Below are 27,310 nucleotides of genomic sequence, written 5' to 3'. Positions count from 1 at the left end.
GTTCACCATTAAACAGATGTGTGACTGTTTGGTCACGGTGAAGATCAGCAGTGAATACCTTTACCAGCAGTCTCATTCCTTCCGTACGTGATCTGCTTTCTGGTCACGTCATATTCTTTGCATGTTTGTTAGGTCAAAGTCAATAGTGTGGCACTGGAAAAGGTACAGCAGACCAGGCAGCAATCTGAGCAAGAAGTCGACATTTTGGGCATAACCCCACTCTAGCTCCTCAGATGCTGCCTGACTTGCTGTGCCTTTTCCAGCACCACACTTTATTGACTGATTCTCCAGCATCTGCAGTCCTTATTATCATCTTAAGTCAAAGACCTTTTACTCAGTTTGTTAGGTGAAACGTGCCATGTCAGCCAAAGTTGTAATAAGTTCGGATGGAAGCCTATTGGCCTGAAATGTCAGCATTGTTTTTAACCCCTGCAAATGCTGCCAGAGCTGAATGTTTTGAACATTTCTGGTTTTATTTGTAAGAAATATTTTTCTTTCTCTTTTCCAGGGCTAGATACATTTAACCAAACCAAGGGTCAAGTCTATCCCGTGGATGGTACTGTTCTTAAAGCAGGATCCAGCATGACATTTTGTTGTGTAGCTGGTCAAGGAAAAAAAATTGATGAATTTTTGTTTAGTGACTTGAATGCATCAGTTATTGAATTAAGTGGCAGGAGCCAGGCTATCAAGGTCCAGAATGTCACCCCCTCGATAGAATCTGGAACAAACGTTCTTTGCATTATAAACAAGAAGGAGTACGAAGGAGCAGTCATATTTATTGGCTGTAAGTATTGCGGAAGTATAAATGACAAATATCTTTGGTTGGTCTTGATTTTTGTATTTGTGCTTGAGCTGAATGTTGGACACTAATGTCTGTGTGATCCAGTGTACCTTGATATCCTCTCACTGCACTGCTCGTGCAGTGCACACTATGCAATACCAATGCACTGTAGCCCCTGTAAAACTATATGATCATAAATAATGTATGTAGTGTTGAATGATGGATATGATTGCTTTTGATCATTGGCATTGTTTTGATGGATGTACGTTTCAAATGTGGTAAACTTACTTCGCTGGATAATGGTGCTGAAAGGATGAAGCCCAATATTGTTAGAATTCTCATGGTTACCCATAACACCATAAGACAAAAAGCAGAAATTAAGCCATTTGGCCCATCTAGTTCTGCTCCACCATTCAATCATGGTTGATAGGTTTTTCAACACTATTTTATCGTTTTCTCCCTATAATCTTTGATCCCCTTGGCGATCAATAACTTATCTATCTGTTTTAAATATATTCAATGACCTGACCTCCACAGCCTTCTGTGGCAATGAATTCCATAGATTCATCACTCTCTGCCAAAGAAGTTTCTTCTTATTTCCATTCAACAAGGTCTTCCTTTTACTCTAAAGCTGTGCCCTCAGATCCTCGTCTCTCTTGCCAATGGAAACATCTTTCCAACATCCACTCTGTCCAGGCCACACAGTATTCTGAAAGTTACAACCAGATCCCCCCTTGTCCTTTTAAATTCCCATCGAGTACAGTCCCAGAGTCCTCAAACATTCCTCATATGTTAAGCCTTTCATTCCTGAGATCATTCTCGTGAATCTCCTTTGGTTCCGTTCTAGAGCCAGTACACCTTTCCTGAAGTATGGAGTCCAAAATTGCTCTCAATATTCTAAAATGTGGTCTGACCAGAGCCTTCTAGAGCCTCAAGAAGTACATCCCTACTTTTATATTCTAGTCCTCTTGAAATGAATGGCAACGTTGTATTTGCCTTCCTAACTACTGACTCAACCTGCAAGTTTACCTTAAGAGAAACTTGGACTAGGACTCCCAAGTCTGTTTGCACTTCAGATTTCTGCGTTTTCTCTTCATTCAGAAAATGTCCATGCCTCTATTTTTCCTCCCAAAGTTCATCTGCCACTTCTTCGCCCACTCTCCTAACCTGTCCAAATCCTTCTGCAGTCTCCCCGCCTCCTCAGTGCTACCTGTCCCTCCACCTATCTTCATATCACTTGCTAACTTAGCCAGAATACCCTCAGTTCAGAGTCAGATAGTCAGCACTTAAGAGAAAGGGTTGACTTAGATTTTTGAGTAGTTTTATTTAACTGTTGACTTTTAGAGTTAGAAAATAAATTGATGCTAGTTTCTTTAAATAGTGGAATTTAGGAGTTCTGGCAGTTAGATTTTAACAGATTGAGGTGAGGCGATCTTTTTTGGGTGTTTGGTTTAATTAACAGAAAAGATTTGCCATCGTGTCGTAACAATACAAATCTTGGAATCATGTTGTCATTGCCGGAGCCAGCAGTGGCTTTATCCAGGGGTTTTCCACAAGACAATAAGGTAGAGGAGCAGAATTAGGCCATTTGGCCCATCACTCTGCTCCACTGTTTGATCATGGCTGATATGTTTCTCAACCCCTTTCTCTTGCCATATTCCTGTAACCCTAGATCCCCTTACTAATCCAGAACCTATCTGTCTCAAGATAGAATGAATACCTTTGAACTTGTGTTTTTAGATCCCCCTGATTTGCCAAGAAATCTCAGCTGTGAAACACGTGACTTAAAAACACTAAACTGTACTTGGGAACCAGGGAGGTCAACTTCATTAGTCTCTAAGCGTCGGACTATATATACTCTCATCGACAGGTAAGTTCCTTTCTGTGTCTGTTTTGTTTTGAATTTATGTTCATCCAACTGAGTCGGACCTCAGGATAGTATCTCCTATGACAGAGTGTGGTCTTTTATCGTACCAGTCTGTCTCTGTCTGCAGTGGCTTTCTGAATGAGCATTTCAATGAATGCCATTCTCCAGCCTTTTCCCCATAACACTGAGTGGGATGTGCATTCCAGATCCTAACTACGCTTTTTATGAATATGCTTTTTCTCATTACTTTTGTTAGTTTTGCCAATTGTTTTAAATCTGTGTCCTCCTCCTCTTGGTCTTTCATGGGTAGGAACGGTTTCTCCTTCTGTATGCTACCTGGACCCTCATGATTTTGAATGCCCCTGTTAAATTTCTCAACCATGCCTTCTGCACGGTGAACAATCACAACTTTTCCGAACTGTCTTCGTAACTGAAATTCCTCATCTCTGGAACCGAGATATTCTTGTGAATATTACTTCCCAAAATGCATTGCACAGAACTGGGTGCAGCGTTTCAGCTGAGGCTGTACTGAGTGTCTTATTCAAGTTCAACATAACCTTCCTGCTCTTATTCCATCTTGTGACCTTTCTGTGGTTGGTAAAGCTGTTCCCATGCATGGTGACAATTAGGCTGAAATAGCCTGTAAAATCGATTGACAGGCAAATGCACACCACCCTGTTTGGATGTGATTTGACATCTGATCCCACAGGTGAAAGATCAGTTATTTCAATCTGTATTCTGTAGTTTGTTAGTTTTTCTTTGGTCCATCCTGCCAGATTTTTTTTTCTTTGGGAGCTAGGGGACTGCTTCCAAATACAGTCGAATCTGTTATAAAGCAATAATTCCGTTTTCGTGCATCTCGCATTGTAAGAAAATTGCATAATAGCAGTGCCATTTAAATTAGTGGGGCTGGAGACACGTCATAGCCAATATAGGTAAGGAAAGTCTGCTTTCTACAAATCAAGGTCTAAATTCTTCAATCATGTTGAAGTAACACTCGTTGTAGCAGAACTGATGATAAGTTTTGAGCCCAAGAATGCCAAGGTGACTGATTCTTCCAGAGTCGCTCCAAGGTTTTACCAGTTAGTTTTGTGTATTATGTGAAGGAATGTGTTTGCAACTAGACTGGCTGCTCACCTGAAGTAGGTGCAAATGATCACATAACACCAATTCGTACTAGAGCTGTTGGGGGGGCTTCTCTGAAAGTCGAGGCTATTTTTCTCCTCGGGCAGTCACATCTAAAGCATGTTATCTGGTTATTTATCTATTTGCTGTTTGTGGGGTCAGCAGGACAGAGATTGGCTGCCCTAAATTCCTACGAGTGGAAAATCAGTGAAAAATGTTATAATCTGTGAAATTACTTTAACTTAATTCCCAGACATGTAATGTGGAAACCATTAACTGCTAGTAGAAGACACTATTTAAAAAAAACAAGTGCTATGCAACAGGGATCACACATTGTACCCAATATTTCTAATTTATTAGGTCATCAGAGATCACCTTACCATGTGAAGAAGCTTCAAAGATCTACCCGCGTTACTGGTGCGGTTTTCCCATTTCAAATGGCAGTGGTGTTTATAATCTTTCAGTACATGGTAAAAATCCATTGGGGGAAGCTCAGTCCCATATAACAGTGGACGTGACCAGTGTGTGTAAGTATATCGCCTATAATAAACGTTATCCTAAAGCTTCTGCTCCGTCTCTTGTCCTTCAGCTTATTCCAGCAGGTGCCGGTTTGCATACTTTAAATTTGCTTCTGGACAAGCCAATTGCCCTCTCATTGTTTGTGTCACTGCCCATTTTTCATGTATTAGATCAGACATTGTCAACAGGTTATTTCGACACATTCATACAAGAAGTTTATCATGTGGAGTTTACACATTGTGCCCATGTCTGCGTGGGTTTCCTCCCAGGTGTTCTGGTTTCCTCTCACAATCCAAAGCCGTGCAGGTCAGGTGAATTGGCCATGCCTAATTGCCCACATTGTTAGGTGCATTAGTCAGGAGTAAATATAGGGTAGGAGAATGGTCTGAGTGGGTTACTCTTCAGAGGGTTGGTGTGAACTTGTTGGGCCTAAGGGCCTGCTTCCATACTGTAGGGAATCTAATCTTGATTTTATACTTATTCATTTGACAAACTAAATAGAATTTCTGCTCATGTACAACAGTATGCCTGAAAGTATGTGTGCAGCCCAATATTTTGAGCTTTCCATTAAACACCAGTGGTTCTGAAAGGTTATTAATTGAATGCAGGCAGACATCTAGCAGCTCTCTGTTTGCCCTGAATAGTGTCATTAATACTGTGATATCAACCTGATGTTCCCAGTGTCCACAGCTCCTTCAGTTTTTTATTTAGTGCCACTAGCTTTATATTTGTCAGTAAGCTTGAGAACAAAATCTTTGGGGTTAAGTTGATGATTTTTGATCTTTATTTCAGTTCACCCTTATGCCCCTCACCAACTGAGTGAAGAAGCCAAAATATTAAGAAGTATCAATGTGTCCTGGTCAGATCCAGTAGATTATACAGGGATCTCACTGCTCTGTGAGATGGACATAAGAGATCATTTGGGGAGCAAGATGTCAGTAAGTAATTACATCAAAAACATGGAATTTTTTAGTCTTGCTTATTTTTCTTTCTGTTGAAGCCGCTAACTTATGAGGCTGACTTGCTGACCTGTAAACAACACTGCTCAGATTTAACTCGAGATGGGTCTTCCAATATTTGTTTTTTTTAAAAAAAGTCATTTCTCTCTGTCCTTTTTTTATTTCTCTATTTTCTAATTTAGTCCCACAATTTTCAATTTTTACTTCGTTATTAGGAGACTGGTTAGCAAGGTTAGATCTCATGGAATACAGAGAAAACTGGCCATTTGGATACAACTGGCTGAAAGGTAGAAGACAGAGGGTGGTGGTGGAGGACTGACCAGTGGAGTGCCACAAGGATCAGTGCTGGGTCCACTACTTTTCTTCATTTATATAAATGATTTGGGTCTGAACGTAAGAGGTATAGTTAGTAAGTTTGCAGATAACACCAAAATTGGAGGTGTTGTAGACAGCGAAGAAGGTCACCTCAGATTACAATGGGATCTTGATCAGATGGGCCACTGGGCTGAGAAGTGGCAGATGGAGTTTAATTTAGATAAGTGAGAGGTGCTGCAGTTTGGGAAAGCAAATCTTATTAGGACTTGTACACTTAATGGTAAGATTCTAGGGAGTGTTGCTGAACCAAGAGACCTTGGTGTGCAGGCTCATGTCTCCGTGAAAGTGGAGTCGCAGGTAGATAGGGTAGTGAAGAAGGCATTTGGTATGCTTTCCTTCATTGGTCAGAGTATTGAATTATAGAAGTTGGGAGGTCATGTTGCAGCTTACAGGACATTGGTTAGGTGTGCAATTCTGGTTTCCTTCCCATCGGAAAGATGTTGTGAAACTTGAAAGGGTTCAGAAAAGATTTACAAGGGTTGGAGGATTTGAGCTATAGGGAGAGGCTGAACAGGCTGGGGCTGTTTTCCCTGTGGCGTCGGAGGCAGAGGGGTGACCTTATAGAGGTTTATAAAATCATGAGGGACATGGATAGGTTAAATAGACAAAGTATTTTCTCTGGGATGAGGGAGTCCAGAACTAAAGGGCATAGGTTTAGGTTGAGGGGAAAGATATAAAAGAGACCTCAGGGGCAACTTTTTCACAGAAGGTCAGGCAACGTCAATGCTGTCCTGCTCCGCTGATGTTGCCTGACCTGCTGTACTTTTCCAGCACCACACTTTTTTCGATTCTGACTCTACAGCATCTGCAGTCCTCACTTTCTCCTGACCAAATGATCATACAACATGGAAACAGGCCCTTTAGTCCAACCAGTCCACACTGACCATGTTCTCTAAACTAAACTAAACTAAACCCCCCTTCGTTTTTTTATGCCCCAAGTTCTGGGTTTGACTGTTCCTTTCTGCCTCTTTGCTTTCCTCTTTTGAGACTCTTTAAAAAGAAAATCTGCTTTTTTGAGTAAACTGGTCCCGACTTAGTATCTCCTTCTGCTTCAATATCCGACTTTGTAGCATTTTATTACATTAACAATAGTATTTTAATTTATTTGTCTAACTTGCTCTTAAAAACAAATTTGCTGTTCAACTGCTCTTCTGGTAGGGAGCTTCACATTGTAGTCTCCCTAGGAAACGAAATATCTCTCACATTTTCCAGTCGTGGCCCCTAGACCTAGCCTGCAAATGGTGTCATCTTTATGGCTTTCATAATCTTCAAAAATGTCTTTGAGGTTACCCTGCAGTCTCCTCCTGAGAGAAGGACCTCTGTTCAGTATGTCATTTAGACTGTCAGTTCTGGTGCATCCTTTTTCTACTGTTTTTTTTTAGTAATGCTGGATTATTTTTACAATATGTAGGCCAAAACCATAGTCCCAGGTATTGTTGAACCAATTCTATCCCAGTAGGAATGAATGGCGGGGTCTTGTTTGTTAGTTTATTCCTTGTTAATATGTGCCACCAGTTTTAGCAATTGCTGTTAACCCGGGTCATTCTGTTGTAAACTGTGTGAAAAGGTATGTGTGGTGGTACAATTGTGGTTGAAGCCAGTTCGGAGTATGCAACTAAAAGTGTTTTTTATGGAAACATGGAGTAGGGTTTTGGCAGTAGTAGGGAGGCATGGCTGCTGAAAACAGGGAAAGTTTAAGGAGCTTGGTATTTGCTGTATGCCAATCTTGCAGTTCCTGATATGTCAACTTGGAAATCTGTGGAATTCAGGCCAGAGGCTTGCAAGTGGTGTTCATCACATAAATATTGGTTTCTCTTCCCCAGAAGAATTTCCCCTTATTGCACAGATTGGCAGAGCACAGTCTTTTCCTCCCAGTTATAGGTACAGGAGTAGTTCATTCAAGCTTACCCAGCCATGCAGTATTCAGATATTTATGGCTGATAGAACTCTATAACATCTTTATTCATTCCATCTCTATAAACCTGTATGACATGGTAATCAGAAATCTATTGATCTGTCTCTTAAACACACTGAAATAGATCTACAGCTGTCTGTGCTGGAGAATTCCAAAGGTTCACAGCCCTCTGAGGGGACAGAAATTCTCCTCATCTCTAAATGGCATCTCTTTATTTTTAAATTGTATCCCCTGCTTCAAGATTCCTTAGCCAGGGAAAGTATTTTGCCTGCATTTATCGTGTTTATCCCTTTTAGCATTTTGTAAGTTTCAATGAATTTGCCCCTCATTCTTTGCAATTATAGAGATTGCAGACCCAGTTTTCCAGACATGTCTTGTTATTGGTGAGTAATAGACACCATGTCTAATCTATGAATATTTTTGTATTACAGTATAATTACTCTGTGCCTGGAGGACCAGTGGATGCAAGACACATCGTAACATTGGACAATTTAAGACCTAATACGCAATATTCCATTCAGGCTCGCTATTCTGCTCAGCACTTTTGGAAGTGGAGTAAATGGAGCAATTTGCTAAATTTTCTAACTGAACAAGCTGGTGAGTAACCAAGAGGAGAATAAACTAGTACAAAGACTGTGTTATTCAAGACCAGCTACACTCTACATGCAGGAATGGTAATGTTGTGGATGGAGCACTTTGTTTCAGATAACAAACGTTTAGAAGCATACTTCATAGCCTCGATTGTATATAAAAGAGACTCCCATTGCATCATGTCCATCATATATCCTCAGGACAGGAAATGCATCAATTAGACACAGCAAAGCTCTGTCAATACTGTCCCATCATACACTCCCAGGATGGGTGTAGCACAGAGTTAGATACAGAGTAAAGCTCCCTCGAAACTGTCTGCATCAGACATCTCAAGGTCAGGTGCAGCTCTGGATTTAGATAGAGTAAAACGTCCTCTATACTCTTCCCATTAAGCACATCCAGACAGGACAGGTACAGCACAGAGTTTGATATTGAATAGAGTTCTCTCTGCAGTGTTCCATCAAATGCTCTTGGGGTTGGAAAAAGAAAGAACTGACCTAGTGTATATGATTTGGAATATCATGTGTTAGCAGTGATGTTTCCACAGTTGAAATTAGTGCAATAAAGCACAAGGGAAATTCTAGAGAAGTTTATAATCACCTCAGATGAAAGGTGATTTTACACATTAAACACAAATGTGTTTTATAGCACTGTGCCTATACTGCTTTCAGTTTTATCTGTTTTGGTGGTTGGACTGTGCAGCTTGAAGTTTGCACTTTTGCCTATAAACTTGTGCTCTAAAACTCCAATCTGGGTTAAAACTTAGCAACAAATTGGCAACAGTACGTTCTTGATTCCATAAAATGCATTTGGGGTACAATACAGTAACAAGATATTTACATATTGGAAAGTTGACAGATTATGTATTGTTACGACACAGCAGTGTATACTTCTGTTAATTAAATCAAACGCCCAGAAAAACCCATTTTGTTCTTTAATCTGTTAAAAGTGCGTGACAGAGAACTCCCCAAATTCCAATATTTCAAGAAAATAACAATTTATTTTAACTCTAAAAGTGAATATTAAACAACATCTGTTCTCAACTCTAAGCCCCCCTTTCTCTTAACTGCTTATTATCTGCCTACAACAATATACTGTTCCAGTAAGACACTTAGTAAAATTACAACAACTTAACTTCAAAACCACACAACGGCTATCATCTTTGATGTCTGTCTTCTTCTGGCTGAAGATCCCCCTCGGTCGTTGTCTATCTTTTACTGCGAATATGTTTCATATGAAAAGGTACCTTTGATAGAGAATGTTTCCTAATTTCTTGGATCTATGTTGATGGCAGTTGCTCTGTCCGATTTTCAAAATGTCTGCCTTTTTTTTTATATCCCCCAACATTGGATTGTCTCATTGGCTTGATGTTGGCAAAACAATAAATTCAAACTCAATTCGGTTAAAGTATCCTGGGGCATAATTTCAACTAGGAGAAAGTGAGGACTGCAGATTCTGGAGCTCAGAGTAAGGAGTGTAGTGCTGGAAAAGTACAGCAGGTCAGGCAGCATCTGAGGAGCAGGAGAATTGATGTTTCAGGCATTAGCCCTTCCTGATGAAGGGCTTATGCCTGAAACATCGATACTGCCTGACCTGCTATGCTTTTCCAGCACTACATTCTCAACACATAATTTAAAATGGTTAAAATTGAATTGCTGTCAAAACACCAACCAACTCCGATATCCATTACACATCCAAGTATTACACATTTTGATTTTTCCAGTATACTCTGAGACTGCCACCTAGTCAGTCATATGACACAGGTGCCTGTAAGCTTTCAGTTCAGAATGGCATTCTCACTCTCTCCAAGGTACAGTACATACCTTCAATTTCATAAAAGTATTCGAAGCTTTTTTTCCCTCCTATGCTCATTTATCTCTCAAATTCCTTTAATTACAGCTCCATCAACTAGCCTGAATGTCTGGAGAAAGATTATGCCAAACAGGACGGTGATGATTTACTGGAAGGTAAGGACTACAAATGGTGATTATAAGGATGAGGTCAAAGTCCTGGCAAAATGTGAAATTTTAGAGAGGATGTTAAAGCCTGAAGGAGGGTGCCGTGTACTAGAGATTAAATTGTTTCAGTTCTATGGAAAAACTGGAGCATCTGTAATTGATCTCCTTTCAGTTGGCAACTGCAGGTCAGGCAGTATATGTGGAGAGACTTCTCAGGTTGCTGACCTTTCATTGGAATCAGTAATGAAGAAAGGTTATTGACCTGAAGTGTTTCACTCCACAGAGTCTATATTTGTCACACAAAGTAGCCATCTGCTGCATCAATTCCATAATGACTTGCCAGTGACCATTGTAATCATTCCCGATTCCTCACTGTGAATCCCTTTATCCCTACAAATATAATTCCTTCAAATTAGCAATAAATTTCTTACAATTGATCCTCTCTGATTTCAGCATTGTGGATCGTGAACTCTAGGTCATTACCACTTGCTGCATAAGAAAAGATTCATGCTTATAATCTCAGACAATAGTTAACTTGTGGAATTCCTTCTACAGAAAGTTGTGGAGCAAGGTCACTGATTATATTTAAGGAAGTGATTGATAGATTTTTAGGTATTAAAGACGTTAAGGGGTATGGAGATAAAGTGGCAATATGGCATTGAGATAGAGGATCGTCCATGATCACGTAGAATGGCAGCATGAGCTCAAAAGGCCAAATGGCCTACTTCTGACCCTGACTTCTATCACAACATGTCATTAAAGTTGTACACCCCTATCAGGTCTCCTTTAAAATACCTTGCCTTTGAGGAAAATAAACCCCAGCTTTTCCAATCTAACTTTGTTCATAAAATGATTCCCATCCCCAAAACTATTGTGGGAAATCTCCTCTACACCCTCTTATGAACTTTCACCTCCTTCCTAAAGTATGATGAACAGAACTGGATGCAGTGCTCTATTTGTGATCAAACCTGAGCTTTATAAAATTTCAGCATTGCTTCTCTGCTTTTGTACCCAGATTCTTCATTTCGTATTCGGTCCCACACACTTTGCTTACTGCCCCTGTTATGTCCTGCTATTTCCAAAGTTGCAAATGTGCCTCTAGATCCCTTTGTTCCTGCACACGCTTTACAATTGCACCATTAAGTGTCTATTGCCTATTCTATCCTGTCTGCCAAAATGCGTCACTTCACTTTTCTCATTTTTTTTTTTCATTTCCATCTTCTGTTTGTCTGCTCATTCTGCTAAGCTATCTATGACCTATTGCAGTTGATTTGTATCATCATCATTTCTTGCTGCCACTCCCAAGTTTAGTGACATTGACTAATTTTGAAATTTTACACCATATTCCAAGATCAAAGTCATTTATATCTAGTGGTAACAGCAGTGGCATCAACACTGACCATTGGGGAGCATTACTGGGTGTAATTTTCTGGTCCAAGCAATACCCATCTATCATGGCTCATTGCTTTCTGTCCTTAGGCTCATTTTTATCCAGTAGGTCTCTAATTTCCTTTCTGGTAAGTCTCAGTATTTACTAAAAGTTTAATAAACTGTCTTTTAATTGCTACCTAGTCAAAATCTTCCTTGAAATTCCTATATAGACAACATCCACTTCATTCCCTTCATTGACCTTCTCTGTTGCTTTATTAAAAAATTGAATTTGGCCAGTCAAGCACTACTTGCCTTATCCAAACCTGTGCTGGCTTGCGTTTGATAACTCAAACTTCTTGAAGTTTCTGTTGAATTTTCTTTTCCCCTGATATGGATTAAAAAATTGCTAGAGGTAAACTAACTGGTCTGTATTTGCTGGTTCTTGTGAATAATGATGCCACATTTATCACCCATCAATTCTGATACTTCTCCCATAACCAACAAAGACTGAAAAATTAAGGCACACCTTTTCACTGTTGCCACCCTCACTTCTTTCAGTAAACCCAGGTGCACATCTTGTGGATGAGGTGATTTGTCCAATCCCATCATAGCCAGCCTTTCCAGTCGATCTTCAGGTTAGGCAAAACTATTTCCATTAACAGCAAGCTTGATAACCAGAGCAGACAGATGTAAAGTAATTGGTAAAAGAACAGTCAGGGTTGAAGTGAACAGTTATTTTTTTAATGCAGTGCTGCTGTGATCAGGAATGCATTGCTTGAAAGGAGATTGGAAACAGATTCAATAGTAACTTTCTGATGAGAATTGTGTGCTTATTTGGAGAAGAAAAGATTTTCATAGTCATGGGGAAAGAAAGGATGAGTGAAAATGATAGGTATCTCTCTTGCAAAGAGGTGGTGACTGCGCAGTGAATCAAGTGCCTTCTCTTTGTATTGTATCATTCTGTGAATTTCTGTTGTATATCGTTCAGAGATTGTTGACTTGAGATTGCAGAAGAAAATGGAGGATTGCAGAAGAAAATGGAGGCTGAGGAATCCTCCTTGTGTTTCAGTTGTTGTGGTGATTTGTTTTTGTCAGGAGTACTGATTCGAGCTCAGTTGAGTGTGCACGTGGAGATTTGCGTATGCAGCTCTGCAAAATAAAAGTTGAGAGAAATGTAGAAAGTGGATGCAGGAGTATTATTCAACATGATCATCGTGATCCTGAATCTCCATGCAATATACTGACTCTCCTTCCATTTTTCTTGACTTATTTAACCTACAGGAAGTTTATTTAAATATATTCACTGTCTTACCCTTCTGTGGTAGAGAATTTTACAGGTTCACCAAGCTCTGACTGAAGAAACTTCTTCTCATCCTAGTCCAACATGCCCTACCCTGGAGACCATCATCCCTTATCTTGGATCCATTTTGTCAGGGTAAACATGTCCTTGCATTCAGTCTGTCCAGCTGTGTTCAAACGTTATACGTTGCAAAGAGATCAAGTTTCATTTTTCTCAACTCCAGTGAACACAGGCCAGTTGACCCAATCTCCCTCCATACAATAAACATGCCTCCCCAGTAGTCAGTCTTGTGAATCTTCACTGCACTCTGTGTATGGCAGTATAAATTTTCAGGTGAGCGTGATGCTGCTGTTGGAATAGGAACAAGGAAGCTATTGATGTAGAGAAAAGTTGGATATGAAACTGAGGAATTGACAGCTAAGCAAGACACACTCTACCCAGGGATCAAAATAATTTGACTAATAGTAAACTGCTTCAATCTCCCTCTTTCTTTCAGCCACTTTCAGATGCTGAGGCAAATGGTCAAGTTTTATCCTATAGTATAACTTGGATGAAGATAGGAAGCAATTCGTCAACCACAATTGAGAGGTCAACTTCAGGTGTAGCAATAGATCTCGATCAAGCTGCCTATATAATTACAGTATTGGCACAAAATAGTGCTGGGACATCACCGCCTTCTGTGGTTAAGATACCTGCACACACTAATGGTGGGTACTACAGGGTTACTCCTGGTTACTTTGTTCATCCTACTGTTCCAATTTTGCACTTTCAGTAAGATCCCTCGCGACTTCTAATAAAATGATCTACCTGGGTCTCGGCTTCTTAATTCTGAAACTTAGTAAGAATGTACTGATAGCCTGTGTCCATATGCTTGTTTTTAATTTTTTTTCTTGCTCTGGGGAAGGCAATTAACAATTGCCCCATTTAACCCATTGACAAGTATGTAGGACCTGAAATTTCCTACACGCTTGGGGGATGGCTTGTTAGTTGGCGATTCAGAGTGAGGCCAACAGCACAGGCTCAGTTCCCACACTAGTGAAAGCTACCATGAAAGGTCTCTCTTTCTCAACCTCTTCCCTGCCCAAGGCAAGGTGACCCTCCAGAAAACCACCAACAGTCTAATGAGGAAAACAGCCCTATGGTCAGGTTGGACTTTCATGACTTTACCTTTTTTTTTACTTTTAATGATCAATTACTGAGACAAATCAACAAATTGTTTATTAAATAAAAACAGAAAATGCTAGAGAAACTTAGCAGGTCTGACAGCATCCGTGGAGGAACAGAGCTGAGTTTCTTCAGCATTTTTTGTTTTCATTCCAGATTTCCAGTACCTCTAGCATTTTGCTTTTAAGTTGTTTCTTGACAGCTTTGGGTGGCGAAGGCTTAAAGTATCATTGCAATAATCTGATTCAAACTCTATTCATTTTGTAATTACCATATATACTCGAGTAATAGTTGATCTCCTATAAAAGTCGACCCCTTATTTTTGGCCAAATAACCTGGAATTTTCCATATATCTAGTGTAAAAGTTGACCCTAGTTCTTCACAGATAACAGATCAGCGTTGATGAGTCAGTGTGCTGACTGTCCAGTCCCGCTCCAGCATTCCAGTCTGCTGGTTGTTCCGCTCTGCTCCCAATCTTCCAGTCTGCTGTCTGTTGAGTTCCGCTCCAGGTTTTCAGAATTACCATAATTTAGAGTCATAGAATCATAGAGATTTACAGCATGGAAACAGACCCTTCGGTCCAACCCGTCCATGCCGACCAGATAACCCAACCCAATCTAGTCCTACCTGCCAGCACCCGGCTCATATCCCTCCAAACTCATATTTATATACCCATCCTAATGCTTCTTAAATGTTGCAATTGTACCAGCCTCCACCACATCCTCTGGCAGCTCATTCCATACACGTACCACCCTCTGTGTGAAAAGGTTGCCCTTAAGGTCTTTTTTATATCTTTCCCCTCTCACCCTAAACCTGTGCCCTCTAGTTCTGGACTCCCCGAACCCAAGGAAAAGACTTTGTCTGTTTATTCTATCCGTGCCCCTCATAATTTTGTTAACCTAGCCTCCGACACTCCAGGGAAAACAGCCCCAGCCTGTTCAGCCACTCCCTGTTGCTCAGATCCTCCAACCCTGGCAACATCCTTGTAAATCTTTGCTGAACCCTTTCAAGTTTCACAATATCTTTCCGATAGGAGGGAGACCAGAATTGCACGCAATATTTCAACAGTGGCCTAACCAATGTCCTGTACAGCCGCAATATTACTTCCAACTCCTGTACTCAATACTCTGACCAATAAAGGAAAGAATACCAAATGCCGCCTTCACTATCCTTGTTTTTCTTTTTTTTTCGTTTGGAGACCATTTGGGCTTCTGCTAATGATACGGTATGAAATTTGACAGGCATGAATTTCAGTTCCTCAAAGGTTGTATCCATGTAATTGTCAACCCCATAAACCTATCCTTAAAAAGTGGTCAAAAAAGCTCGACTGTGAATTGAGTATATATGGTATGTCCTAGACTAGGAAGCCTGCACTGGAACCAGTGAATCAAATCCCATCATTCTAGTTTAAGTATTTGCATTTTATTTTAAAACTGGAAATAAAAGCTGGTGTCGGTAGAAGTGACTATGAAGTTGTTAGACTGCTGTAAAGATCTGAATAGTTTGCTAATGTTCCTTGGGGAAGGAAATATGCCCGCTTTATGCCATCTGTGACAGCAGTGTGGTCCCACACTCACTATGATGTGGTTGGATCTTTTCTCTGAAGTGACCTATAGGTTCACTCTGTTGTAGAAGACCTGTCAGCACGCACTTCTCAGGTAACTTAAGATGGGTAATAAATACTGTCCCTGCCAGTAATGCTCACTGCTATGTTTAAGATAAAAGCATTCTGCATGCTAATTTTGTTTCATTAAACAAAAAAAAACAAAGAACTAGTTGCTGGAAAACCTCACAGGTCAGGCAGCATCTGTGGAGAGAAAGCAGAGTTAACATTTCGCTCCTAATGACCCTTCTTGAGAATGCAGAGTTTTGTTTTGTCGCCTGGGATGAGGCTGAAGGCAGTGTCATATTTAGCTTCAAGCTTTAGGTTGCACTTTTACTCATTGAGAATTTATTTGGATCTTGCCTGTTGGGTAATTGCTGGCCTGTTAAATGGAAGGAAACTGGCCAACTCCTTTTTTCCGACTCAATACCTTAGAAAGACTTCCTACAGCAATTACTCTTCAGAAGTGCTACATCGATTATAAAAGGTGCTTTTTAAGTTTTTCTTTTTAATCTTGACACTTGCATGTGCAATGACTTCCCCAGTATGGGTCAGAACCATACAGCCCCACAGAATCTATCTTGTTTACTTTCTTTTCCAGGCAACTATTCTCTAAATTTCTTTTTATCTTTCTAGATGAACATTTGGGTGACTTCAAAGCCATTGGTGTTGGGGACGGATTTCATGTGACTTGGCTGAGGCACCAAGTTGAGAGCTGTGGCTACACTGTCGAGTGGTGTGAAGTCTTAAGTAACTCTGCGTGTAACATAAGTTGGCACAAATTTCCTTCAAACGTAACAGGTGCCATAATAAAATCAGGTGAAGCATTTTTAATCAAAAACTGTTTTACTTCAGAATCCTTGGCTGTCCCACTCCTTTCCCTGGATCTTTTTTGTGCTGTGGATCTCTCTTCTGCTTTATGTTGGCCTGCACCATCTAAGCGCTTTGTCTGTTTGGTTGCATAATGGCAAGTGTATAAGAAACTTCATTATTTACAGTAAAAATATATTCCAGTGAGGAAGATGGGTTCTAGGAAGGAGTTGCTGATTGTAGGCAGTCAACCAATTGCAAGGGACTTTCATAGTTTTGTTTTTTTATGTTTGTTAGAGTCATAGAGCTTTTATAGCCTGGAAAGGAATATTTGGAGCCATCATGTCTAGCTGGACATCAAATATCCATCTATTCTAATCCTATTTTCCAGTACTTTGCCTGTAGACCTGTAAGGTATAACATTTCAAATGTTCATCTAAAAGCACAGCAGTTTAGATCTGACACATAACTTAAATGGCTAATAGAGATATATAACTGTGACATTCAGGGTGGTTCATTGATATTAGTGGATGAACAGGCGGTAGGCATGGAGTATGTTGATGTCATTAAAATTACACAGGCAGCATTTTTCCTCTCTAGCTGACATGTTAAGGAACTCTTCCCTGGGTCTTCCCTCAATCACTTCTTTTCCATCTTCTGTCAGACTTTCTTCTGACTCTGAGCACTGTTGATATCTTCTGTTTCAACTGATGGGGAGCTTTGTCAATTACTATTCTAGCCAATGGACACAGGGCAACTGCTCATGTAAGGATAACCATTTATCTTAACAATTGTTTTCTTTCTGTGTTGGAACAAAACCTTTGATTTCCTAATCGCTGCATTGATTATGGGGCACAAGTAGTGATATGTATTTTGTTGACATCGACAATAGAACATAGTGTTTTTTTATTGCCATCTTCCTTTTGTTTCTGCTTATTTAAAACTGTTCATGTTTGAGAGAGGAAATAACTTCTATAGCAACAATTACACAACCTCCCATTATACACAAGAAGCACTTGAGGGGAAAAAAATATCAGCTTTAAGGCACCCCAATTACACTCCCAAGGTTGACCCTCTTTCCAGTCCATGGCCTTCATGGCAATATGCTAACCTGTGTACGTCTACCCAGCCAATGACCCCTCATACCTCCACACTAACTGATGGCCCTTCACATTGTCTGCATCAACAGAAGCCCCTCCAACCACTGCCATAGATCCTCATGCCCTCCATCGTAGCTTAGAAGCCTCTACTCGCCTTATATCGTCTAAAGTCATTCATGCCAATCTTTGACCCTAAGTAACGCTGTGGCTCTGATAACCCATGGAATTAAATATTCTTCTGAATGTCACAGACATTTTAGAACTGAATATTAATTCATAAAACCAATCCTGTACCTTCAACTACTAAATTCATGATGAAGGCAAGCATTCCATTCAATACTTAATCCTAAATACAACCATTTGTATTCGCATTGCCACACCATAAGCTTTAATGCCACATGGAGCCAATAGACATTTCTGAATGATAGTGAAACATTGTGGAGTCAGTAATGCAGCATAAATTCGATAACCACTTTCCATCTTGGATTTGCAGAGAGGGAAATTGTAAGCATTGATTCTTTTATTTATATCAAACACTTCTAAATTTTAAAGGAAAGCAATTTAAACCCTCAAAAGTTTGTGTTTCACAGAGCTCATCCACTTTTTAAAAACTTTATTGCATGTCTAGTTTTGCCTTCACAAAGATATACCTTGCCTCTCCCAGAGGGCACTTTATTTCTCCCAAAAAAGTCTCTGGACCATGTCATCAACCTGAGTTGCAAATCTTCTCAAAAATTAAGTATCTGTTCAGAAGGGTACCAGCTTCTACATTAAATGCTTTCTTCCCACCTTGGGTGAAAATGATGGCTGCTGGTTTCTGGGCCACTGTCCCCAACAATCTGCCTCCAATGCACAATTTTTTTTTCTCCCTTCTCCATCTTCTATAATTATCCTTAGACTTTCTCCACTTTGAAGAAACCAATCTTGCGCTCCATACAATGTCACATTTGGACTGAGACCACACCAAACAAATTTCAGCAAGCAGCCTTTTAATTTTTTTAAGTGTGCAGTTTGTTTTGTATCATTTTGATAATAAGCTCTAATATTTTTCACAGATTACTTTCAAGTTGGAGTACGGTACATGCTTGAGGTTCACGAGTGTAGGGATGATGGAGATTACTTACTGAAAAGGCTGGTTGGGTATACACGTGAACTGGGTAAGTGATGTCTGGAAACATGGGGTTGAGATGTCACAGCTATTACAGAGACTCGGCTGAAGGATGGACAGGACAGGCGACTCAATGTTTTTGGTTTCAGATGTTATAGGAAGGATAGAAAGGGAAGGGGGAATGAGAGATTTTTCATTAAGGAAACCATTACTGCTGTAACTTGAGAAGATATTCCTGAAAAATTGTCCAGTGAAAATGTAGGGTTGAAATCAGAAATAAAAAATAAATGATCACCTTGATGGAATTGTATTACAGACCCCTCATTTGTTGGAGAGAAATGAATGAGAAATTATGTAGAGAGATTTTGGATATAAGTAACATTGACTGAGACTACCGTAGTATTAAAGACTTGGATGTTGTAGAATTTGTTAAGTGTTCAAGAAAACTTCCTTGATCAATATGTAAATATTGTCCTTCTCTTGGGTAATAAGACAGGACAAGTGACTGAAGTGATGGTCAGGAAACACTTTGGGTCTAGTGATTATAATACGATTTGTTTTATAATGCTTAATGGAAAAGGATAAGCCTTGTGTAAAAATTTAAGGTTTTTAATTGGAGTAAGGAAAATTTTAATGGCATGAGACAAGAACTTTCAAAAGTCGATTGGAGCAGACTATTTGCAGGTAAAGGGATGTCTGATAAGTGAGAGGTGTTCAAAAGTGTGACAAGGAGAGTTAAGAGTCATTATGTTTTTGTTAGAGCAAGAGGTAAGACTGGTAGGATTAGAGAACAATGGATAAATAAAGATATTGAGGTTCTAGATTAGAACTAGGAATCCTGATAAAGGTCTTTTGCCCAAAACGTCGATTTTCCTGCTCCTCAGATGCTGCCTGAACTGCTGTGCTTTTCCAACACCACTTTAATCTAGAATCTGCTTTTGAGCATCTGCAGCCCTTGTTTTTACCATATTGAGGTTCTAGTCAAGAATAAAAAGAATCATGTTAAATGTAAACAGTTGGGTTCATATGAATTTCTTTAATAGTATGAAGAGTGTAGGAGCATTCTTAAGAGGGAGATCAGGAAGGCAAAGGGACGATATGAGAAAGTCTTGGCAAATAAGGCAAGGATAATCCAAAGAGATTCTCCAAGTACATTAAGAGCAGGTAGAGAGAGAGAGTAATGCTCCTTAAAGAAGTCATTTTTGTGCTGAACCTTGGGAGATGAGAGGGATATTAAATTAGTATTTTGTTAGTTCTTACTGTGAAGAAAGAATTAGAGGCTAGAGAATTCAGGGACATAAATATTGATGTTTTGAAAACAGTTCACTTTACAGGAGAGAAGTGTTGGAGGTTTTAGAAAATATAAAGGTGGATAAATCTCTGGGATCTGATCTAGTGTAGGATGTTGTGGGAAGTTAAGGAGAAAATTGTGGGGCCTCTCGTAGAAATATTTGTATCCTGTATAACTCTGGGTGAGGTGCTGGATGACTGGAGAGTGGCTAATGTGCCTTTGTTTAAGAAGGGATGTAAGGAGAAGCCTGGGATTTAGATCTGAGACTTCGATGGTGGGTAAGTTGTTGGAGGTAATTCTGAAAGATAGGATTTATATGCATTTGGAGAGGCAAGGAATGATTAGGGATAGTCAGCACGGTTTTGTGCAAGGGATATAGTGCATCAAAATTTTGATTGAGTTTTTTTGAGGAAGTAACCAAAGGGATTGATGAGGCCAGAGTGGTAGACATTGTTTACTCGACTTTAAAGCCTTTGATAAGGTTCCGCTTGATAGGCAAATTAATAAAGTTCGATCACATGGGATACAGGGTGAGCTTGCCAACTGGATACAAAATTGGTTGAAAGGTAAGCGACAGTGGTGATGGTGGTGGGGTTGTTTTTCAGACTGGACGCCCATAACCAGATGTGTTCCACAGGGATTGGTGCTGGGAGCTCTTTTATTTGTCATTTATTAAAATGATTTGGATGAATATATAGGAAGCATGGTTAGTAAGTTTGTGGATGACACCAAAACTGGTGATATAGTGGGCACCACTATATAAAGAAGGTTATCCAAGACTATAAAGAGATCTCGATCAATTAGGTCAATAGGCTGAAGAGAGGCAGATGGAGTTTAATTTGGATAAATGTGAACTATTGCATTTTGGTAGGACTTGTACACTACCCTAGGCCCTACTTTTAATTGTATTAATTCAGAGAGACCTAGGCATTCAGGTTTGTAATTCTTTGAAGTTTGCATCATGTATATTCAGGAGAAAGGGAGGATGCTGGAGCTCAGAGTCGAGCGTGTGTCGCTGGAAAAGCACAGCCGGTCAGGCAGCATCTGAGGAGCAAGATTGATGGTTTGGGCATAAGCCCTTCTTCAGAAATGAGGCTTCTGGGCTGGGTCTGAGAAATAAATGGGAGGGAGGTGGGGTTGAGGGAAGGTGGCTGAAAAAATGATAGGTGGATAAAGGTGAAGGAGAAGGTGATAGGTCAGAGGGGGAGTGATGGACAGATCTGGCGGACGGTGTTGAGTTGGAGGCTGGGACTGGGATAATGTGGGTGGAAAGGAAATGAGGAAGCTGTTGAAATCCACATTTATCCAATGTGGTTGCAGGATCTGAAGGCGAAATATGAGGCATTCTTCCTCCAGGGTGTTGGGTAGTAACGCTTTGACAGTTGAGGAGGCCCAGGACCTGCATGTCCTTGATGGAGTGGGAGGGGGAGGTGAAGTGTGCAGCCACAGGCAGTGGGATTGGTTGGTGCGGGTGATCCAGAGATGTTCTCTGAAATGATCCGCAAGGAGGCATCCTGTCTCCCCGATGTCGAGGAGACCATACCGGTTGCAATGGATGCAGTAGATGACATTGTTAAGAGGTACAGGTAAATTTCTGACTGATGTGGAAGGATCCCTTGGGGCCTTGGATGGAGGGTAGGGGAGTGGTGTTGGTGCAAATTTTGCACTTCCTGCTGTGACAGGGAAAGGTGCCAGGAGTGGGGTGTGGGCTAGTGGGGAATGTGAACCTGACGAGGGAATGGCGAAGGGAATGGTCTCTTCAGAACGTTGATAGGTTAGGGAGGGGAATGTATCTTTGATGGTGGGGTCTGTTTGGGTGGAAATGGCGGAGGATGATGAATGTATGTGGAGGTTTGTGAAATGGAAGATGAGGACCAGTGGGATTCTGTCCTTGTTGCATTTGGAGGGGTGGTGTTCAAGAGCGGTAGTGTGTGAAGTGGAGGAGATGTGCTGGAGGGCATTGTCTACCATGTGGGAAGGGAAGTTGCAATCATGAAAGAAGGAAGCCATCTGGACTTTGAGGTGGAATTGGTCAAGCTGGGAACAGATGCGGCGGACGAATTGGGAATAAGGGATGGTGTGTTTAAGGAGGTCAAGTGGGAGGAAGTGTAGTCTAGGTAGCTGTGGGAGTCGGTGGGCTTGTAGTAGTGGATGCCTTTTAATGTTGAAATTGTACCAGCCTCCACAACTTCCTCTGGCAGTTCATTTTGTACACAGACCACCCTCTGTGAAACAGATTGACTGTTCCTTTTAAATCTTTTCCCTCTCATCTTATAACTATGCCCTCTAGTTTTGGACTCCCCTACACTGTGTAAGAGACTTAGTTATTCACCCTACCATGCCCCTCATGATTTTATAAACATCTGTAAGTTCATCCCTCAGTCTCCGATGTCCAGGGAAATAAAGGTGTTGTATTGACAGTTGTCTAGTCCTATGGGACTTTTCCAGAGTCTGAGGATTCTTGGATGATTGTTGAGAGTGCATCCACTGTCTCTGCGGCTACTTCCTTTGAAGTCCGAGGATGGCGTTTATATCACCATTCACAAAATCCACATATCCCTTGATACTTCACAGTCAATTCAAGTTCTTTCAAAATGTAGTCATTATAGAAAAAAGAGGCGCTCATTTTTACAAGGCAAGGTCCCATAAGCACTGGTAGCTGGGAGGTGAGTAGCATTGGCTTCAAATTGGAAAATAGTTGGGCACTTGCTTTCTTGGCTCTCAAGGTTTGAGGCTCGTGAGATAAAAGGGAATGAAATATAATATGATATGGAAAGATATACAAATAACTCTATGTAACAAACTTTAAACAGAGTCATTACTCTAATGATAGCTCATTTGTTTGAAACCACTCTGAGAAAATTCTGACACTGCAGTTTTCTGATGGCTTCCTATAAGCCCAAGTTTTTAGTTTAGGGAGGTGCTAGCTTAGTAGGTCAAGGGGTTCCTGTGCTGGGTACTGTTCTTTGTTTTTTGTGTTTTAATACACTGTGAGGTGTTGTCGATTAAATTGAATTAAAGTCCTGACACGATCTCTGGTCTCTGGTTATGTTCCACAGCCCCAGCCGAAGCTCCAAATCTGGATATTGAGGAAACCACGAGTGATTCAGTCCTGATTAAATGGCTTGACATCCCCGTGGACAAACAGCAAGGATTCATTCAGGGCTTCAAGGTTTATTACAGTAAACTATACAACAATTCGGCTTTCAAGCCTGTGGGTGGTCAGAAGCTGAACACAGGTAAATATGCCAGAGTTGCACTTTTGAAACGTGCCCCGACCAGACTAGGCTTCCATACAGATGCACAGTGATACATTCAACTTTTTAATTCCTGCAAATGTCAAGTGATCAAACAGGCTGCAAGAACAGGCCATTCAGCCTTGAGGTTCTGTTATTCATTGAGCTCATAGTAGAATTTTTTCACCAACCAGCACAATCTGTCAATCTAGCCCTTAAAGATTTTACAGCATGTTTTGGGAAGTTGCCCTCAGTTTTTAACCTTTTAAGCTGTGGCATCAAGAGCTTAATAAATAGAAGCTTGGTGCAGCCTTAACATTAACAATAGTTTAAAGCAATCAGTTGGGTTTTTAATGTAACTCCATTACATTTTCGAGAAGCGACACATTCATAATCACAGTCCTGCTCAAAACAAAGGGAATATGTTCAAGCATTGTGTGACTTTTTGTGCAGATTCTGGGAGCTTTGGGAGCCTATTTTCCCTGTTGATTTCTCCATGGCTATGCTTCTGCCAGTCAGAGTTGGCTGCTAACCAATCAACATCCTTTTCTTATGGAGCGTAAATCATAGAATCCCTGCAGTGCGGAAAAAGGCCCATCAAGTCTGCGCTGAAGAGCATCCCACCCAAGTACAGTCTCCTACCCTATTCCTGTCACCCTGCAATTACTATGTCTAATCCATTTAGCCTGTACATCTCCCGACACTGAGGCAATTTAGCATAGCTAAAGATATTTTTGTTTTATTCACCTGGTCTCAATGCAAATTCCTCAATCCATTTCACAGAATCTCAGGCAAGCCAGTCCTATTTGTTGCTGTATGACTGATGTGTTGTTATGTTTTGTTGAATTTTCTTTACTTGGAGACTTGGAAAGGCGGTGCTTTGCGCTGCTGCTACGGCTAGGGTTAGCTGTCAGTTGTAGTTCTGATTAGTCTGGCCTGTGTGTCTGGTTCACTGCTAACCTGACAGTCTTTAATATTTCGGCTATTGGGGGAGTGCAAACTCGTTTGTTAAGTGGAGAAGGTTACAGATAGATTTGATTTGTTCAGAATTGTGAAGGTTTTGATGGAATGAATCAGTGAGAAACTTTTCTGTAGCAGAAAGGTTCATAACCAGAGGACGCAGACCGAAAACAAAAAACTGGGGGGGGGGGGGTTGTATGGCCTGTTGTGCTGTTATCCTGTCAGCACCGTTACGTTAGAGTGTTTCTGATTTTCTACTTCCTTAATTGCAATAGATAATCTACTGCCAAAGATCATAAATGATTCTAATGCACGGATATTCAAGATCGGGGGCCTTGAACCTGGGACAACATACACTGTGGCACTGAGTGCCTACACCAGAGGAGGGGATAGTCCCAGCAGAGACGTCACAGTGACTACACCAAACAGCCGTAAGTCTATCCATGAAGAATTCTCCTCCAGTGTCTCTCAGTGCATCATATTAGAAGTTCTGTCAGATGTTATGTGATTTGTGATCGTTTTTTGAGCTGCCAGTGTTTGTGAAATATTATTTTTGAGACCTGAGGATTGAAATACTCCCACAGCGACATTATAATCGGCTCCAGCCAGTGCATTCGGTTAGCTACCAGAATGAGCAGAGTCACAGGAGGGAGAAATGCAATTTCACAGTTTTGCAACTGAAGAATGCACTGACCGTTAATTGCTTAGCTTTGTCTTCATCCTGATGATGTAACGTAAGCAAAGTGTAGAATAATGTAAAATATTCCTTTAATTGTAGATTTATGATAATTTAGTTCCCTCAAGCAATTTTGCAGATGAGACACAGCTGGGTGAGAGGGTGAATTGAGGGGAATGCAGAGATGCTTTCGTGTGATTTGGACAAATTGAGTGAATAAGCAAACACATGGCAGATGAAGATTAATATGAATAAATGTGATGTTCTCTTCCTTGAGAGTGAAAACAAAAAGGCAGATTATCTGAATGGCTGTGAATTGAGTGAGAGGAATGAGAACCAAGACCTGGATGTTCTCATACACCAGTTGCTGAAAGTAATGGTATACCTGCCTTCATTGTGGCAGGATTCAAGTACAGACACAAGGATGTCTTGCCGCGACTGTACAGGGCCTTGGTGAAACTACAGCTGGAATATTGTATGCTGTTATGGTCTCCTTATCTGAGGAAGGATGCTCTTCCAAATGAGGGAGGGAAGCAAAGGGTTACCAGATTAATTCCTGGGATGTTTGTGCTGAGGTTTGAGGAGAGGTTGAATTGGTTCAGGATCTTGATCAGATGGGCCAATGGGCTGAGGAGTGGCAGATGTAGTTTAATTTAGATAAATGCAAGGTGTTGCATTTTGGGAAAGCAAATCAGAACAGGACTTATACACTTAATGGTAAGGTCCTAGGGAGTGTTGCTGAGCCAAGCGACCTTGGAGTGCAGTTTCATAGTTCCTTGAAAGTGGAGCCGCAGATAGGTTGGATAGTAAAGAAGGCGTTTGTATCCTTTCCTTTATTGCTTCGTGTCGAGTACAGGAGTTGGGTGGTCATGTTATGGCTGTACAGGACATTGGTTAGACCACTGTTGGAATACTGCATGCAATTTTGGAAGCATTTTGGGAAATTTGAAAGAGTTTAGAAAAGATTTACAAGGGTGCTGCCATGGTTGGAGGATTTGAGCTATAATGAGAGGCTGTATAGACTGGGGCTGTTTTTCCTATGTGACCTTATAGAAGTTTATAAAATGACGAGGGACTTGGATAGGATAAATAGACAAATTGGGGGGGGAGAGGGGAGGGGAGGAGGGGAGGAGGGGAGTCCAGGATTAGAGGACATAACTTTAGGGTGAGAGAGGAAAGATAGAAAAGGGATCTAAAGGACAACTTTTTCACACAGCAGGTGGTGCATGTATGGATTGAGCTGCCAGAGGAAGTGGTGGAGACTGGTACAATTACTGTATTTAAAAGGCATCTGGATGGGTATGTGAATAGGAAGGGTTTAAATGGATAAGGATCAAGTGCTGGCAAATGGGACTAGATTAGGTTTGGATAACTGTTAGGCATGGACGAGTCAGACCAAAGGATCTGTTTCTGTGGTGGACATCTCACCAACTCTGTTTATTTTCTCCCTTTTTTAGCCCTTGCTGTGATTCTTGGGATTACTTTGCCCCTTGTGGGAGTTATAACACTGGGAGTCATCCTCAGTATCTTCTGTTACCGAAAACAAGAATGGTAAGTTCTGTTTTGATGATCAGCCTCTCTTTAATTTTGACCAGTCTTCTGCTCCCCTGTAGCAAAATCTAAGATCAGCTGATTGATCTTCCACTCCGCTCCTATTCTTTCCCAGGAAATTCCCTGGAATTCCACTCCTCCCTCAATTTTTACTGCTTGATGGCACCTCCCCACTACCTAGTTTACATGTCTTTGCTTCTGGGCTTTCTGGCAGTGGTTTCTTCCACTGGACTTGTATTGGGCTAATATTGGTCTCCTGGCCGAACATGCAATCTGGGCATGTCATGGAGTTGGAGTAGGTTCTTCAGCAAAATGGTCATGATGTTTCCAGCATTGCAGGCATGGATCAGAGGCTGGACGTCGTCAACATAACCTACACCCTGCATCTGTAAAATGGGGGTGTGATTATCTGCATTCTATAGTGCATTGAGTATAGGAGTTGGGAGGTCATGTTGAAGCTGTACAGGACTCTGATTTGGCCACTTTTGGAATATTGTGTTCCATTCTGGACTCCCTGCTATAGGAAGGATGTTGTGAAACTTGAAAGGGTTCAGAACAGATTCCCAAGGATGTTGCCAGGGTTGGAGGGTTTGTGCGATGGGAAGAGGCAGAATAGACTGGGCTATTTTCCCTGGAGCATCGGAGGCTGAGGTGTGACCTCTAAAGAGGCTTATAAAATCTTTGAGGGGCATTGATAGGGTGGATATCGAAGGCCATTTCTCCAGGGTGGAGGAGTCCAAAGCTAGAGATTTAAATTGGGGGGAAAGATTTAAAAGGGACCTAGGGGCAACTTTTTCATACAGAGGGTGGTGTGTGTATTGAAGTAGTGGAAGCTGGTACTACAACAACAACAACAACAACAACATTCAAAAGACATTTGAACTGATATATGAATAGGAAAGGTTTAGAGGCATATGGGCCATTTGTTGGCAAATGGGACTAGATGAATTTAGGATATCTGGTTGGCATGGATGAGTTGGATAGAAGGGTCTGTTTCCATGCTGTACAACTCTGTCTCTATAGACAGAGGTGGTGGAGGCATTGGTAGTA

General features: G+C 40.9%; 1 protein-coding gene across 6 annotated transcripts in view; it reads left to right on the top strand.

Annotated features, from left to right (window-relative positions):
- Positions 1–27,310, top strand: part of lifra (LIF receptor subunit alpha a) — a 183,980-nt gene that overhangs the window by 146,060 nt on the left and 10,610 nt on the right. For all 6 annotated transcript variants that reach the window (XM_060834282.1, XM_060834299.1, XM_060834318.1 and 3 more), the window contains exons 8-19: positions 509–784; positions 2,522–2,651; positions 4,134–4,300; positions 5,085–5,230; positions 7,973–8,138; positions 10,032–10,099; positions 13,258–13,468; positions 16,165–16,347; positions 18,494–18,595; positions 22,897–23,076; positions 24,309–24,464; positions 26,167–26,260. In XM_060834282.1, coding sequence (XP_060690265.1) covers positions 509–784; positions 2,522–2,651; positions 4,134–4,300; positions 5,085–5,230; positions 7,973–8,138; positions 10,032–10,099; positions 13,258–13,468; positions 16,165–16,347; positions 18,494–18,595; positions 22,897–23,076; positions 24,309–24,464; positions 26,167–26,260 — 1,879 coding nt within the window. The remainder of the gene's footprint in view (positions 1–508; positions 785–2,521; positions 2,652–4,133; positions 4,301–5,084; positions 5,231–7,972; positions 8,139–10,031; positions 10,100–13,257; positions 13,469–16,164; positions 16,348–18,493; positions 18,596–22,896; positions 23,077–24,308; positions 24,465–26,166; positions 26,261–27,310) is intronic.

Source organism: Hemiscyllium ocellatum, chromosome 2, assembly GCF_020745735.1.
Source record: "Hemiscyllium ocellatum isolate sHemOce1 chromosome 2, sHemOce1.pat.X.cur, whole genome shotgun sequence".
Taxonomy (NCBI): Eukaryota; Metazoa; Chordata; class Chondrichthyes; order Orectolobiformes; family Hemiscylliidae; genus Hemiscyllium; species Hemiscyllium ocellatum.
The sequence above is the reverse complement of the archived record's forward strand: the minus strand, read 5'-3'. Positions and strand labels throughout refer to the sequence as shown.